Below are 18,129 nucleotides of genomic sequence, written 5' to 3' on the forward strand. Positions count from 1 at the left end.
ATCCAAAAAGACTGAAAAGATCAACATCAAGAAATCAAACCCTAATGGGTGTACTTACATGTGTGTCTTTCTTGATGTCTCACTATGTGTGCGTCTCTTGTGGCAACCATTAAATTTTGATGGGCCTCCACCATTACGCTCCCCAGATCTTCTGCATCTTTTCTTGAACTAAGTATTTATTGAAGCTCATCAATAATCAAATGCAAGTATTTAATTCACCAAACACCTTTCAAACCTACATAGTACGTCCATTGCAGCCTAAGGTACAAGGGTTATGCATGCATGCATGGATATTCTTTTGTGTCTACGTCTTCATGAGTTATATTGGCCACGTGCTTCTTCATCTTCTTCCTCTATAAATTTGCTGTTTCTGAGTGTGTCGTTGCTGATTCCAACTAACCAATACGTTTTGCTCAGATGATGCTTCTTGTCTCTGAATGATCAAGGTAAGTTCACGGCTGCTTTTTCTATTTTATTTATGATCAAAATAACTCTTTTGAATGCATGAAACCATATTAGTTTTAGTGTTTTAGATGTAATATTCTTTATAATTCCTTCAGCGACGTATATATAACTCATAAAGATTCAAATACAAATTAAAGCTTAGATACTAATTAATTAAGTGAACGTTTTAAATAATTTAGCGATTCATTAAAAATTAATAAATTTCTAGAATATCTTAAAAAATATTAACAGATAGAATAAGTTCAGTTATGATAATCCAATGACAGTTATAATTGGTTATACTTCTATTTTGATTTTAGATGTTTAAACCTAAGATCGTTATCACTACTAGAAATCTGGATAATTATATACGGTATTCGTAGGAAATTAGTCGGAACAATGTATTACCTACAAAATCCTACAAAAAAGAAAAGGTTTGTAGCAAAACCCTTGTGGGTAATTTTTTTCTCCGACGTACCTACAACTTTCTTATGAAATATTCTGCTAGAAATTTACCTACGAAATACATAGGAACACTTTTACTACAGAGGACCTACAGTTTTATTTGCCTATGGAACATCTACAAAGTACATACAAATTAATTTTCTACAGAATACCTGCCAACTGCTTTTCTAACCGAATACTTACAGACTTTATTGGATTTTTTTTATGGAATACTTACAAAATACTTATTTACTAAAAAATTCTATGATTTTAATGCCAGATTTATTGAATACAATTTCTTCAAAAATCTATTGTTATATTAAATTTATAATTTTAAATATATTTAAATTTTCTATCCAAAAAACCACAAAAATAATTATAATAATACTCAAATATCATTATATTCATTAATGTTAGAATAGGCAATAACATAATATTCATACATTCAAATACTAAAAATACCATTACAATGAAAATAAACTAAGAACTATTCAATAACGTAACATTGATTAAGTGTTTTAAAACAAAAATTAAGAACTACGTGGTGGAATATCGGACGGGTTGATTTGTCTCATAAAGGCCACTAATTATTGTTGCACATGTAACTCCAATATATCTCACATTCGTTGCATTTGCAAATCCATATGACTTTGCCTTAGATCCATGGTTTTTTGCATGTTTGATATTTGTTGTCGCAACTCATTTACCTAAAAATGGCAAGACAAACACATGTAGTAATGTAATTCAACTTTAAACCATGATAACAATGTACTTTAATTTTAATTCATTATAAGAACATACTACGAATAATAACAATGTACTTTGTTTTTAATATCTATAATAGCAACATATTTTAAATTTCGTCCATAATAGCAACATACTATATAAACAATGTAGCTTACTTTTAATATTCATAATAATAACATATTATAAATTTATCCATTATAGCTTTGTATTTTAAAATTCTGTAGGTATTTTCGGTAGCAACTTACCAAATTTTCTAGTAGTGTTTGGTTAGTTAATTACCATATAAAAATTGTGGTACTTACGACAGAAAATTTATAGTTGAATTGCACCTATAATTAGTACTAATTCTTGCAAGGTGTATGTCTTTAAATTTGTAATAAACAATCGTACAAGTGTTGGTACAAATTTTTATAGATATGCAATAATATAAATTAATAGAACAAATATCGATATGCATGTCCTAAGAATAAAAAATATATAATAAAAACAAAAATAGAAATAAAATGAACATATTTAACAAAAAGCAAAACGGTAAAAAAGGACGGTTGCAAAGCATCAAAGTGGAGAGTGATTGATTTAGAACACAAAAGCAATGACACATAATAACCCGACATGAAATAAACACGAAATAAACATGTTTGTGTAAAAGATTTCAACTTGATTAAACAAATATGTTGATATGAAAATTAAACAAGTAAGAGTCAAAATTTTTCAACACGTTTAATGTTTCAAGTTGATACGATACATTTATTACAAGGTCTAAACCCTAAATTAAATTACTGATCTGACACCGATTCGATACAAATAAACATGCCCGGGTAAGCAATTTCAACCATTTAAATAAATAGATTTACACAACAAAGTTGGAGCATATACAATTAAACAAAGAAACTTTTATTATACAGTCTTTTTTTTTTTTGATAAACTATTTTTGATAACGTTAAAAAAAGTCTAAAATTTATAATAATAATAAAAAATAGGAGGATATTTAATTTCTCAAAATTCTATGGTGAGTTTTTTTTTATTTTATTTATTTATTTATTTATTTAACTTATTTGTAAATTTACAAGGTTATGAATAGAGCTTTTTCATAATTTTATAGTAATGTATTGTTTATTCTTATCAACTATAAATAAAAGGCTATTGATACGGTCCATAAATAAGCTTTGATGCTAAATGGATTGCCGCAGAAAGGAATAGGAAAGACTCTCCAATCTTCGTCGATCTTATCGTTAGAGTTTATTTTAACTTTCATTTTTCTTTCAGTGTCATTTTATTTTCTTTTTAATCTCCCTCAATTTTTATAACTCTGGAAAATATCGCGTCTCACTCCCTTTAATTTTTTTAAGAAGTTAAATTAAAAAATATAACTTATTAAATACATGAAATTAATAAAGAAAATCTTAATAAACACAAGTTAAAATTAATGTTATATGTATTTATGGTTATGATATTATTGTAGATTTTGAATATAAAAAGAAAGATAAGGAGTTAATGTTAAAATCGGTTTAAAATTTTAATATATAAAAAAGGATGAAATGTTAATATTGTAAATTGGGTTCGCAAATTAAGGGTGTGTTTGACATAGAGTTTTTCGAAGCATTTAAGAGCTTTTAGCTTTTGGCTTTTGATAAAACGCTCTAGTTTAAACAAAAAGTTTCGTTTGACGGTACGAACGTTCAGCTTTTAGTTTTAACAAAACGTTCTGATTCTAAAAGCTATTTCATGTAGCGTTTAACAAAACGCTAATAAGCTTTTGAAATCAATTTCCATAATTACCCTTAAAAATATATTTATATATTTATTTATTTTTAATCAATTGTCATTTTATGTAATTTTATATATTTCAAAAGCTTCCAACTACTTTTGCCAAACATTCATATAACAAATAAAAGCTACAGCTTGCCACTACCAGCTACCTGCTACACGCTACACGTTACAAGCTAACCGTTATCTGCTTCCAGCTAACAACTACTTTTGCCAAACACGCCCTAAATGAATAGACTTTTACTTTATTTCACTCCACACTCGCCGTCACCCACATAGTGGTGTACCCGTCTTCTTTCATTATTTTGTCACCCCACCGTATGATGCGGTGGAAATGCATTTAGCAACCTTATGTAGGGGCGGTTCCACTATAGTGTCTATAGTAGCACCGGCAACCTCCGTTTTTTCGGACACAATGTAAAACTTTTCGAATTTTTCGTTTTTTCTATTTTTGTACAACTATGTAAAAAAAGTATGTCACTGACAACACATACTATGAAATCTTGTGTCCGCCACTGACTAGAAAAACCATCACGGCCACCATCTACAACCCCTTGTTTTGATTAAGGCTCGTCATCACCTGCCATCATATCCTCTTTTCATCCCAACCACCACGCCATCATTCAAATCAGGGGGAAGCTACATTGGTGTAAGAGTGGGCATTGGCCCACCCCACACAAATTTGAGGTGAAATATATATTATATATAAAATTTATATTTCAATTGAATAAAAAATGCAAAGACTGTGAATTGTACTCATTCAAAACTTAAATTCATAATGAATGGAATAATTTACCTACTGAGACATGTCGATTAAAGAATTAAGACAACAATTTTTTGAATAGATCAAATTCTATTTCAATCTCCATGGTGAATTCTTCGTTCATCAAGTTACTTTAAAATCATATATTGTTACATGTTGTTACCATTCAAAGTATTTTGCTACTTGTTCATATTTTGTAAATTATTTGGCCTACCTTAAAACAAAATCCTGGCTACGCTAATGATTCACATCTAACTACAATCAATCCTTGATATTATATAAAGCCGAAGACAGCCTCGCTTTCGTCTCCTAAGAACAACCCATCACCATCACAATTATCTCACGTTACACACCATTCCTACGCATCATCTACCATCCTAGTTCAACATAAATTTCATCACACACACATCAAGAATCATCACAACTCCACTTAAGGCGATTACCATCATCATCCCCACCCATGCTCCCTCTTTATTGACAACACCCTACATCAACACCATCAAACCTACAACAAGAAACCAACAACCGAATCACCATTTACAACCATCATGTTCTAATTACGTTCATTTCATTGAAATTAATATGAGCAAAATGACATCTTATATATAACCATTAATATGGCGATTATATAATTTATTTGTATTCATGCATTGAAGCCCTGGTGATTCAATAATAGTAAGGCCAACAGTAGAATCGTTGGTGATTTCACCGGTGTTGTTCCAAGTTTGAAAGTATTCAAATTTGATAATTTGAAAGGGTACAAGATACTATAGTTAAGACTTGGGTATGACTGATTCCATTCACACCAAGCAAAGCACCGTTCATGCCATGCAAAGCAGAGATCAGGACAGAGACTGCATACACAGCTTGAGCATCGATTGGGTGGGTTTCAGTTTTATTAAGGTGTATCTAGGGATAAATTATGAAAGGGGGATCGATTCAAAAGGACGACCGTAGGGGTGGTTTTATTATGGTGCTCATAATGGCACCGACAATGCCTGATATTTCCATACATAGTGTAAATATTTTGATTTTTTTCTACTATCGTACCACTTGTTAAATTTCTCATGCCACATCTTTTATGAGATCCTACGTTCGTCCATGGACGACTAGTGAACAACAAGGAAGCAGTGACGTCCACAATTGATGAAGGAGCAATGACGATTCTTGAATGGCGACTAGGAATTTTGTTGGGGAGAAGAAATAGCATCAGGGAAGAAACCGAGGATTGGTCTCTCTCTCTCTCTCTCTCTCATATTTTGGTATATTAAAAACAAGGGCAAAAAGGTCATAAATTCTAATTTCAAGTGGATGAATAAAATAATTTAGTAAAGATATTAGCACCCATATAGAATATCTAGAGTTGATGGTATAATATACTCAAAACTATAAGTTGAGTTTTTTTCTAGATTAAATCTTAATTTTTTCTTAAGAAAAAAAGCATGTTTTTTTTGGATCCTTAGACCATATTTTTCTAAAAAACCCTAGAAAAAAAATTAAAAAATCTTCATATTTGATTTTTTTTTTATATTGAGTAAATTTCTTCTTCTTATCTTATAATTCTCATGGTTTTTTTTTTTTTTTTTCATTGTTGTTTATGATGCTGTTGTAGTTTTTAACATTAAAATCTTAAGGAAACATCTGATTTTTTCAAAACAAAAAGAAATAGTTGTGTGACTTATTGTTGACAAAATGCAATTAAAATTTATTTGCAAAATGATCAAAGATTGCAACAGGTAAAAACAATTGTCTGCTCTTGCTTGACAATGTTTCTAAAAGGTTAAATCGGAAAAAATATGCAATATCTTTTTGAGAAAAAGATAATAAATTGAGTTTTAATTGAAAAAAATAAAATAAAATAAAATAAAAACTCAATATACAAGGTTTCATAAGCAAAAGTCTATTATGCTTAATTTATATGTTGAATATTCAATTATATATGATAAGTTTTAAGTTTGCATGCATGTCGCAAATTTCCAAGGCCATGCCTTTATAAGGACATCAAAGCCATCTTTGATTATGACCAAGTCTATGACTAATAATATATAGCATTTCGATTCCAAAATCCCGACCAATTCAATGCATTTTTTTTTTTTTTTTTTTTTTCCTCCTTGGGATAAAGTCCATATGTTTAATGTCGACTAATCAGAATGCTAAATTGTTAAATAAATTACGAGTGTTGACTGTTAAAGTCTTAATTTATATAATGATTTTTTTCAACAGCAAGATGTATATTAATTAAAAAAAAACACCAGAGCAAAACTGGAAAACAGTACAAGGTACCAAGTAGATGCTCTGTCTTCACAAAAGCTCCATAGTAACCCAGGGCTAAAATCGTCCAAAAAATACACGAGGGAATTGTTACCTAATTTCAACTTTCAACAATGTACACCAGTCAAACGATACTAAAAATCTCGCAAACCAGCCATTTTTTAACACAGGAGGAAAATCATCAATATTTTGCAAAAGGGCGAAATCGATCAAATTGATCATATGGAAACTTTCTTCCAAACTTTAATTATCATGACTTAAGTAACTGATTGCATAATTAAATCCAAACTGTTAGTGATTAGTATTAGGCAAATACCCATTAAGGTTTAACTAACTTGTTATTGAAATCAAAGAAGTAAACAACATCATGACTCAGATAACCAATATATATATATATATATATATATATATATATATATATATATATATATATATATATATATATATAAAAGAACATTGAGAGATTAAATTAGCTTTATTATACTCCTACTATCTCAAAATTATTGTTCACAGATAAAAAAACACATAGATTAAAAAAACATTAATTACAAATAACTTTATATAATAAAATGACAATTTTATCATTCCTTTGCATTTAATGTTATATTAAATGCTAGTTAGTTAAGTAATAATGAGAGAATATTTTGGTAAAAATATTATTTATTTTTAAAAGTAAACTATTATTTTGGGACAAACCAGAAAGAAAATATATATTATAATTTTGAGATGGAGGGAGTATGATAAATTGATAATAAATAAAACAAATCCATGCATTTGCATAAGGTCCTTACCCCTGCTGGTTAGATTCATAAACTAGATTGATTAATAGAAGCTTAATTACTACTGATTTTGTAGATAAATTTGATGTTATTTTCTACATTTTCGCTTGCTTCTTGAAGGTATGGTGTAACTTGGTTCTTATTTCATTTTGTTTCACCTATATCACTTTATGATCCTAATAATGAGACCCACTAAGACACAAGTGCCCAATAATTATTTGTTTATGATCCTAATAATGAGACCCACTAAGACACAAGTGCCCAATAATTATTTGTATGTAGATATGGAGACTCAAGCAACAATAGAAGATCAATTCTCGAAATTGCATCCTTGTTTTCAAACGAACACAAGGATTGGGATTATTGGGGCGGGTCCCAGTGGGTTATCGGCAGCGTATGCACTATGCAAACTTGGTTACTCTAATGTGACTGTTATAGAGAAACATGAGTTCGTAGGTGGCATGTGTGAATCCGTGGATATTGAAGGTAGGCATTTAATTGTGACTTACATACATCAATTTAAATGTGCTTAACTAGGAATAAAATAGACTTAAAAACTATGAAAATAATATAAAACTACTAAAAACTTTATGGTGGCTGGAATTTATTTGGCCTTGTGTATATTCTTTAAAGTGTCTTCATCTACTACAGACATTCTTTGCGAGCTTGTTCAAGAATTTTAGTTTCAAGTTGGTAATTCGAGTTTGATTTTAACCTCTTTGGTTTTAATCAAACCTTCCTAATAACACATTTTCTAATTTTCTAGAATGGAAAATGAAAATGCAATAAGTTTTAACCAGACATGGTTTCTAAATTTTTTATTGAAAACTGAAAATTAAAACTCCACACATTTTTTTGAAAAGTTTTCCAAGAAAACCAAAAAAAAAAATTCACCACCAAATGGAGCATTAGCTTTTTGATCATTCTCTTCTTCGGTAAAAGTGTGTTTGACAACGAGCTTTACAAAACTTTTATCTTTTACAAAAAAAAACTTGATTAAAGAAAAAGTTTCATTTGATAGTACGAGTTTTTAACTTTTATTTTAAACAAATTGTTCCCAATACAAAAGCTATTTCAAGTAGATTTTAAAAGCTTTTAGTTTTTATAGAGCTTTTTACTGTTGTTTTTTTATGCAATTTTACATCTTTAAAACCAATTACGTTTGCCGAAAATTAATACAAAATAAAATAGGTAGTTTCCAGCTTTTGGTTTCTTGAAACTAACTAGTTTTACCAAACATTCCCAACACCTTGTTTTTTTTAATGAGAAAAAAAAAGAAAATGAGATGATTGATAGGAAAAATATTGTTTTTAAGTTTTTTTTAGGAAGGATTGGAAAGGGGAGAAAATGATTACCAAGAAAAAAATATAGTTTCTTTCCTCATATTTGGACAGATTGAGAATGAACTCTTTTACCCTTGTTTTATTCTCTATTATACCTTAAAGCTACACTCTAACTAGGGATAAAAATGGCATTTAATAGTGAAACTCCTTCATTTCCATTACAAATGGAGTTTTTTGTCCTTTCCATATTGTTCATTTTTCTTTCCCTACCCATACCCCTTCCTTGAATTTTACACTTACTAGAACAAAGTGTAAGTATGGTTATATTGATAATCAGCCTAACATCATGTTTCAAAGTTTTAGAAAGAAAAGGGGGGAAAATAAGAGAAAAAAGAAAATGAAAATAAAAACAAAATTACTTTTTGGTGTTTTAATTTGGAAAAAATGGAAGGAAAGTAAACATTTTATTTTTCTCTTTCGAAATCCTTTCAAAACGAATGAAAAGTTATCCTTCCAAAAAAAATCCATTTATTTTCATCAAAAACTCATAAAGATCACTTTTTTTTCCATCAATTCCCAATCATTTTTTTGAGCCGACTTACGCCTAGGTCCCGAGTTTAACAAAATAAAAAGAAGAGAAGAGAAGAAAGTCAGAAGAGAAGTAAAATGAAAACAAAATTTTCTTTTGTGGTCCTGAATTGGAGACGAATGGAAGGAAGATTAATTATTTTGTTATTTCTTTTCAAATACTTCCAAATCTAAAGGAAAACTAGGAGGGAAATTAATCTTTCGATTTCATTCTTTTATTTTCTTATCATTTCCACAAATTTCAATTCTTTTTCACTTTCTCGTTAATTTGAACTAGGGAAATGGGTATAAATTTTTTCTTAAACCATCTTAACAGGGAGGATATATGATTTGGGAGGTCAAGTTCTAGCTGCAAATAGTGCTCCAACCATCTTCCACCTTGCTAGAGAAATCGAAGCTGAAACAGAGGAATTAGACACTCATAAGTTCGCCGTCATCGATTCCACCGGAAAATACGTCAGCACAAAAGTCGTAGACGATTACATCTCTATCATATCCCTAACCTTAAAACTTCAGGATGAAGCCAACACCACAGGCCGAATCGGAGTGCACGCAGTCAGCGATATTGCTTCAGAACCAACTCCTTCGTTTCTCAAATCTAACGGAATTGAATCAGTGCCTGAATCTGTTGCCTATGGATTCACGGCTTCAGGTTACGGATTTGTGCAGGATATGCCCTATGCTTATGTTCATGAGTTCACAAGGACTTCAATGGCGGGAAAGACTAGGCGATTTAAAGGCGGGTATATGAGCGTTTGGGATAAAATAAGTAAACAACTTCCCGTAAAAATTCATTGCGATACGCAAGTATTATCAGTCAATCGTAATGGTAACACCGTTAAAATCAAAGCCAAAATTGTCAATGGTGAAACGCAACATATGGAATTCGATAAACTCATTATCTCTGGTTCGTTTCATTTACACAGTGGAAAGACGTACAGATCACCTTCAAAAGCAACAGGTTTGTAAAGTTGCCAGTGTGTACCAGTTCCAAATAACTTGGGTTTCTTTGATTAATCATTTTGGTCTTTGTTACAGAAGAAACTGTGAATGAGGTTATGGATCTAAGTGATTTTGAGATGGAATTATTTAATAAAGTGGAGACTATCGATTACTACACTACTGTGTTAAAGATACATGGATTAGAGCATATTCCAGCTGGGTTTTATTACCTTGGGGAATTCATAGGGGACCCTAAAACAATAGGCAATCCTGTTGCGATGCAAAGATTCTACCCAGATAAGAACATATTCCTATTTTGGTCATATGGTAATTCAAGCGATATTGTAGGCCATAAAGTTACTCAGCTTGTAGTTGATGCAGCCACAAGTATTGGAGGCAAGGTTGAGAAAGTAATCTTACAAAGAAGATTCAAGTACTTCCCTCATGTCAACAGTCAAGGTATGCTAAAAAAACTGATTCCATTTTACATTTCCAAGAAAATTTTACTAAACATGTTGAATCTAATCTAGAAATGAAGGATGGGTTTTATGAGAAACTGGAAAACCGACTCCAAGGTCAGAAGAACACTTTCTATGTTGGAGGGCTAATGGCATTTGAGCTAACAGAAAGAAATTCATCCTATGCCTTTTCTCTTGTTATGAAGCATTTCGCAAGTGACAATCCAATACCCAGATTCCCATACATCAAGGTACAAAATTCAAGACATTAATCACTAACTAAACTCCTTAAATCAAAACTTTTAGTTAATGAAATCTAACCTTTTGCAGAGATTATTTACTATGAAATCAGACTATCATTCTTGGATTGCCAAACAACTAGATGAAGAACCAGGTGTAAAGTTTCCAGATATTTCATCTATTGGTGGCTATTTAAGACATTGGGGAAACCATGAACGCATTGCAAATAAAACACTCTACATCTGGATCAACGATAAAGGAGAAACAATAAATAGAAGAACATATAAAGAAATAAATGCTAATGCTTCTCACATCGCTCACAAGCTTTTAACAAACAATAGGCCAAATATCAACCCTGGAGATAGAGTTCTTCTAGTGTACATACCTGGCCTAGAATTCCTTGATGCCTTTTTCGGTTGCCTGAGAGCAAGAGTCATACCAGTACCTGCTATCCCCCCTGATCCATCACAAACAGGAGGCCAATCACTTCTTCATATTGAAAATATTGCTAAAAGAACAAAAGCAGTTGCAATACTTTCAACTTTCAACTACCATGTGTTTGTCAAAGCAAATTCTGCGAAAAACAAGATTATGTTAACAAGGAAAACAAAGAACTTACCTTCCTGGCCTAACCTCCCATGGATACATACAGATTCTTGGATCAAGAACTTCAAAGGTGGTGATGACATCATCTATGATGATATATTAGTGCAAGAAAGTAAGATTCTTCCAAAAGATTTATGCTTTCTTCAGTTCACATCTGGGTCAACTGGAGATGCGAAAGGGGTTATGATTACACATGGAGGTCTTGTTCATAACGTGAAGTTGATGCGTAAGGTATACAAGAGTACTTCAAAGATTGTTGGTGTAAGTTGGTTACCTCAGTATCATGACATGGGACTTATTGGTGGGATTCTAACATGTACACTGAGTGGTGGATCATGTATACTCTTTTCTCCTATAACTTTTATAAAAAACCCGTTGTTGTGGCTGCAAACCATGAGCAAGTTTCGGGCTACTCATAGTGCTGGACCTAATTTTGCTTTTGAGCTTTTGATAAGAAGATTGGTGTCCAAGAAGGAAAAGATCATGAAACTTGATCTTTCTTCCATGGTTTTTCTCATGGTGGCTGCTGAACCTATAAGATCCAAAACCCTGAAACGATTTATTGAGTTGACTCAGGGGTTTGGGCTCTCTCAAGAAGTGATGGCTCCTGGTTATGGCATGGCTGAGAACTCAGTTTACATTAGTTGTGCATTTGGAGATGGAGAACCGATCTTTCAAGATTGGCAAGGAAGGATTTGTTGTGGGTATGTGAAAACGAATGATGCTGACATGGATATTAGAATAGTTGACCCTGAGACAGGTGAAGAACATAAAGAAAATGGGAAAGAAGGGGAGATTTGGGTGAGTAGTTTAAGTGCAGGTGTTGGGTATTGGGCAATGGAGGAGCTGAGCCAAAAGACTTTCAGCAACCACCTTCAAGGGCAATTTGAGAAAATGTACATTCGGAGTGGCGATTTAGGAAGGATTGTTGATGGGAAGTTATTCATCACAGGGAGGATAAAGGATCTGATTATTGTTTCTGGAAGGAATATATACTCTTCAGATATTGAAAAGACGGTTGAGTCCTCGTCTGAGTTTATACGCCCTGGTTGTTGTGCAGTTGTAGGTGTTCCCGAAGAGATATTATTAGCTAAAGGGGTAATGACACCTGAAAATTCAGACATGGGTTTAGTTGTGATTTCAGAGGTTAAAGGGAATATAGTTCCAAATGAAGAGGTAATGGAACACATTCATTCTTGTGTGGCAGAAGAACATGGGATTACAATTTCTTCGATTGTTTTTATAAAAGAAAAAAGCATTTGTAAGACAACATCAGGAAAGATCAAGAGGTTTGAATGTCTAAAATATTTTATTGAGGGGAAGTTGCAAGTAATCAAAGTTTACACACAGAAACAATCTTTGATTCAGTCAATTACCCCAAAAGTGATTAAAGAAGATGTCTCTGTTATATCTAAGAAAGAAATTGTTAACTTTTTGAAGAAACTTCTTTCAGATCAAACGGGAATTCAAACTGGAAACATATCGGAAACAGAAAGTCCTGTAAGCTATGGGATTGATTCGATTGGAGTTGTTAGATCAGCTCAAAAGCTTTCTTCTTTTCTCGGGATTCCAGTGGGGGCGATTGATATCTTCACAGCTACCTGCATTGATGACCTGGCAGATTTTGCAGAAAATCTTGTTAGAAAATCTTGTGCTGAGTCATCAAGTCCTTCATCCAATCTTGACAAGAAGACATATTTTGTGAAAACATCAATAGAACCAACTTTTATTCATAAGTTTGTTATTTGGGTATTGCATCTTTTTGGTATTGTATACCTCTTGTTCTTGTTAACAATTCCTATCTACCTTTCGGTTTCTTCTTTCACCTTTTTAATCTACAAAACCACGTTTTTCAATTTCTTAATATCCTTAACTTTTGCCCCTCTTATTTGGATGTTCTACATTCTTTCCTCTTGTTTGACTATCGCATTATTCGGGAACTCATTTCTTCAACCTAACTATGGTCAAACCCCTGATACATCCATTTGGTCAATCAACTTTGTAAAATGGTGGACATTGTACAAAGCCCAAGATGCTGTGTCTAGAAATCTAGCTGTGCATTTGAAAGGTACTGTGTTTTGCAACCTCTGGTTTAAGATTCTTGGAGCAAAGATTGGATCATCTGTGTTGCTTGACACCATTGATATCACGGACCCATATTTAGTCACCATTGAAGATGGAGCAGTGATTGCAGAAGGAGCTTTGATTCAAAGCCATGAGGTCAAAAATGGTGTGTTAAGTTTACAACCAATCAGAATTCGGGAAAACTCATGTGTTGGTTCGTATGCTGTGATTCAAAAAGGGAGTATTGTAAAAGATGGAGCTGAGGTTCCTGCCTTGCGAACTTTAAAAGGCGATGCACATGAATTTAGTGTTTCCAAGGTTCATAAACTTGAAAAGGTATGTTCTACTAATGTCATATCTATTTTTTTTTATTTTTTATAAGTTAACAATAATAACTTTAATTTTTGAACTTCGAGTGCAGGGTATTAATTTACAAAAGGTTAAACATGAGCCTTTTTACCACATTTTTGGCATTTACATGGTTGGTTTTGTAAGCTCTCTATCTGCAGCCGTTTGTTACATAATCTACCTTCAGGTACTTCAAAAGCCTCAATCTTTGCAACACTTCAGCTTTCTTTGCTTATGTGCATCTGTTCACTGGCTTCCTTTTAATGTTCTTGCATATGCCATCATCTTTAAAGACATTCCCACAAACCCTTTATCTTTTTCCTTCACTATTGCAATAGCATACCTATTTCATGGCATCATTCTCACTTTCCTTACTTCCATCTTGCTTAATATCCTTTCAAAACCAAAACATAAAAACCATTACATCATGTGGTTTTGCAATCTTCTATCCACTTCTTGCCATTTAAAGTTTGCAAGATTCCTTTCTGGGACAGAAGCATTTTGTGTTTACCTTCGTCTTTTAGGAGCAAAGATTGGTCATCATTGCTCTATAAGAGCAATCAACCCGATTCTAATTCCGGAGTTTGTGTCAATCGGTGATGGTGTCCATTTAGGCGATTTTAGTCGGATTGTCCCGGGGGTTTACAATTCAAAAGGGTATGTATATGGACATGTGAAGATACAAGAGAATTCGGTAATCGGGTCCCAAGGTGTTGTCCTACCTGGAGCTATTATCGAGCCTAATGTCATTCTTGGCGCCCTTTCAATTGCTCCCATGAATTTTGTCCTCAAAACAGGTGGTGTTTTTGTTGGATCTCAAACTCCGATCATGGTTAAAAACATGACTCATGTTTTAGATGACAGAATCGAAGAAATGGACAACAAGTACAAAAAAGTCCTTGGAAATCTTGCTGCAAACTTAGCTGCTGCCACCCTTAAAGTGAAATCAAGATACTTTCATCGAATTGGTGCAGCTGGTAAAGGAACTCTGAAGCTATATGAAAACATCCCTGGATTCCCTGACCACAAAATTTTCTCCCCTGGAATTTGCTATTCCATTGTTCTTCGGCATAGCAATTGCTTAAGCTCAGATGACGATGCCAGACTTGATCCACGTGGTGTAGCAATAAGAATACTTTCAAATACTGAAAACTCTCCACTTCTTGATTTGACATTAAAGACTGGTAAAGCGTTTCATGCGCGTACAATTGCTGACTTTGCAACATGGCTGGTGTGTGGGGTCCGTGCACGTGAAGAGCATGTGAAACATGCTCCTCATATACGTGATGCAATGTGGGATTCCCTTCGGAAAGCTGATTCCTATGTCGACCTCCATTACTATTCCAACATTTGTAGGTTGTTTAGGTTCAAAGATGGAAAGGAAATGTACGTGAAGTTTAAGTTAAGACCTTTTGATAAAACAATAAATGAAGATTCCGGAAAAGTGGACCCCACAGGCATACTTCCTCCTGAAACTGGTGCAATCCCACGAGACGAAAATGACAAAAGCCCGCTTCTTTTTCTAGAAGATGATTTTATTCGTCGAGTGAATTCTAAAAAAGTCTGGTATGTTCTTCAATTTCAATTTCGTGAAGTGCCAAATGACGAAAATGGACGTGAGTTTGTGCTTGATTGTACAAAGCCATGGGACGAAAAGGAATACCCTTACATGGAAATCGGAGAGATAACTATTGAAGAAATACTCACAAAAGAAGAATCTGAAAAATTGGAGTTTAATCCATTTTTAAGATGTCATGAAGTTGATGTCATCCGTGCCACGTCATGCTCCCAGAGTGCTTCCATGGATCATGGAAGATCGGTTGTTTACTCGATCTGCCAACATTTACGCAATAACAAACCGCTTCCGGAAGCTTGGAGAAGCTTCTTGGATCAATCCGATGTAAAAGTTGATCTCACCGATTGTCCAATGGGAAATGTGATGGTAAAAAAAGAAGCTGAAAAAGTGACACTCAGAAGACCATGGTACAAGAACTTATGGATGTTGACCGGTCAACCCATACTTCAAGTTTTCATCCCTTACTTTCTAATGGGGTTGATGATTTTCACTCCGCTTAATATAACTTTTTTCTTGAAAGGGAAAAATGGTGAACAATTACTTTGGATGCTACCGTTTTTGTGGGTCATTTCCGGGGTTTTATCTGGATTAATTTGTGTTGTAATGAAATGGGTTGTTGTGGGGAAGAAGAAAGAAAGGGAAAGTGTAATGATATGGAGTAAAGGAGTGTATATGGACACAGTATGGCAGGCGATAAAGACATTGGTTGGGGAGTATTTCATGGAAATGACAAGTGGTTCGTTTATGTTTGGGATATGGATGAAGTTGATGGGGTCTGACGTGGCTTGGGATGAAGGGGTTTATGTGGATGGGATGGGTGCTGTGTTGAACCCTGAGATGGTGAGTATCCAAAGGTATGGATCTGTGGGAAGAGAAAGTTTGTTGTTTGGACATATATATGAAGGCGAAGGGGGTAAAGTGAAATTTGGGAAGATTAAGGTTAAAGAAGGTGGTTTTGTGGGGAGTCGAAGTGTGGTTATGCCTGGAGTGATTGTGGAAAAAGAAGGAAATCTTGCTGCTCTTTCGGTTGCTATGAAAGGAGAGATTGTCAAGTAAAAGTGGTATGGTATGTTTGTTGTTTGTTGTTTGTAATCTATTTTATGTATATTGTGCTTTAAGGCGAGTTTATTGTTGTTTTGTTGTGTTGTATTTTATTTGTTACATATTACTATTATCTTTTAAGAGGTGGAAGTATGTTATTATCATGGGTTACATGTTATAGATATAAAAAATATTTACGTGTTGCTGATTAATTACTATACTCCATGACTTTCAATATAAAAGAAGATATAATTTAGTAGTTTGTTGATATGTTTGTAGTTTTGTTTTCTGATGATTACTACTTTACTTGATAACAGTAGTGCCAATTATACGAGTAATTCAACTATTAGACCGACTTATATGTTTTCTACTATTAGAACTTATTTGTAGTTGTTGCCCTTCTATATCATTGCTAATATATCCGGGTTGGGGCTTGAGGTTGAATAACTTGATTTTCTTGATGCTTTATTCACTGTAGATATGTTGTGTTTAGCATTTCTGGCAGTGAGAAGAGATGGTACCCAAGTATGTCGCTATTATAACATCCTACTTTCATATTATACGTTTGTTATAATATGTTACTTTCAATTTCTTAGTTCTCTGTTATAGCATCATACTTCTGTTTCTTTCTATTACAATGTTGTATTTTTAAATTGTTTTCGTGTCATGGCATTGCACTTTGAAAAATCTACCCTTTAATAGCATTGCACTTCCATTTGTCTTTTTATAGTTTGGTTTAAATACCAAAACGTTTAACCAATTATTTTCAATGTATCCAAAATACAATTTAATTTAAATATTTTGTCTTCTTGAGAGGTAAACCACTGTAAAAGGTGCTCATAATTGGTCACCATGGCTTGTTATAACTGGTTTCCAACATTTACATATCAGCTTTTTTAAGATGTTGTTTACGATATTTATATGTTTTTTTTTACAAAGTTTAGAAGTAATTTTTTTTAAATAAGATTGTTACATTTTATTAAAACTTCTAAAAGAAAAGTAGTAAAAAACAAATCTATATCAAACATCTAAAGAAAGAATTTTTACTTTTAGATAAAAAGGTAAAGATGTCATTTATTCATTCCTTTAAATAAGAAACAATTCTATTTTTCATTTGCATTTTGTTACATTGTAAATCTCCGTCCCAAGAAACAAATATATACGGACTTTGTAGAGGGCATAGTAAGAGAATTGTACTCCTGGTCAAAATTCTGATTTTGCTATTGCTTTCTCTAAAATAGTTTTGGTGTTAATTTAGCACTTAATGGGAAAAAAACCTTACTGATAAAATCATTTATTAAAAGAATTCTGCCCTTTTTTTAAAAAAAGTACTACTTAGTTCGTATTATTATTATTATTATTTATTTTGCGCACTACTTGAAACAGAGGAATATTAGACACGGAGAGTTCTATCGAAACCATCGATGATTGCAAAATATTAATATGGAATGGACTATTATCATTCAAACAAATTCACAGTTTAATATCAGAACAGTATTATCATGGGCGGATATTCTACATATCTGATTCAATTAGTTTGTTTATTGGGATTTACATCACATAATGGGAAAACGTATACATAGTAGATAAAAATTACCAAGACTTGTGAGTCTTTGAACGTCAGATTTGGGGCTTTTTATTTTAGTTCTTCATCATTAGTTTGTCTTACACCTTGGTTGGGACAATTTATTTCAACTCTTCATCATGAGTTTGTCTTATAGCTTAGTTCAAAATTTCAAATTCCATGGAAGGGAAATATCCTATGCTC

The 18,129-nt window shown here is 32.8% G+C and overlaps 1 protein-coding gene across 2 annotated transcripts; it reads left to right on the forward strand.

Moving 5' to 3' along the window:
- Nucleotides 1-392: 392 nt before the first annotated feature.
- On the forward strand, nt 393-16,550 carry LOC145001103 (uncharacterized). Of its 2 annotated transcripts, none has more exons than XM_078960436.1 (7): nt 393-446; nt 7,498-7,701; nt 9,403-10,047; nt 10,125-10,487; nt 10,559-10,737; nt 10,817-13,732; nt 13,818-16,550. In XM_078960436.1, the coding sequence occupies exons 2-7, from the start codon at nt 7,500-7,502 to the stop codon at nt 16,374-16,376; spliced, it is 6,864 nt and encodes a 2,287-aa protein (XP_078816562.1). In that variant the 5' UTR covers nt 393-446; nt 7,498-7,499; the 3' UTR covers nt 16,377-16,550. The 2 variants fall into 2 exon arrangements, with proteins under 2 accessions (XP_078816562.1, XP_078816563.1); XM_078960437.1 differs by lacking the exon at nt 393-446 and adding an exon at nt 7,290-7,335.
- Nucleotides 16,551-18,129: the final 1,579 nt, after the last annotated feature.

The sequence above is a fragment of the Lactuca saligna genome, chromosome 6, assembly GCF_052625555.1.
Source record: "Lactuca saligna cultivar CGN05327 chromosome 6, ASM5262555v1, whole genome shotgun sequence".
Taxonomy (NCBI): domain Eukaryota; kingdom Viridiplantae; phylum Streptophyta; class Magnoliopsida; order Asterales; family Asteraceae; genus Lactuca; species Lactuca saligna.

Bases quoted from the DNA above. Each gene is read 5' to 3' on its own strand.
- LOC145001103 (XM_078960436.1), top strand. From the start codon at position 7,500: ATGGAGACTCAAGCAACAATAGAAGATCAATTCTCGAAATTGCATCCT. The intron at 7,702-9,402 runs GTAGGCATTTAA...CCATCTTAACAG, and splicing joins TGAATCCGTGGATATTGAAG to GGAGGATATATGATTTGGGA. The intron at 13,733-13,817 runs GTATGTTCTACT...CTTCGAGTGCAG, and splicing joins AGGTTCATAAACTTGAAAAG to GGTATTAATTTACAAAAGGT.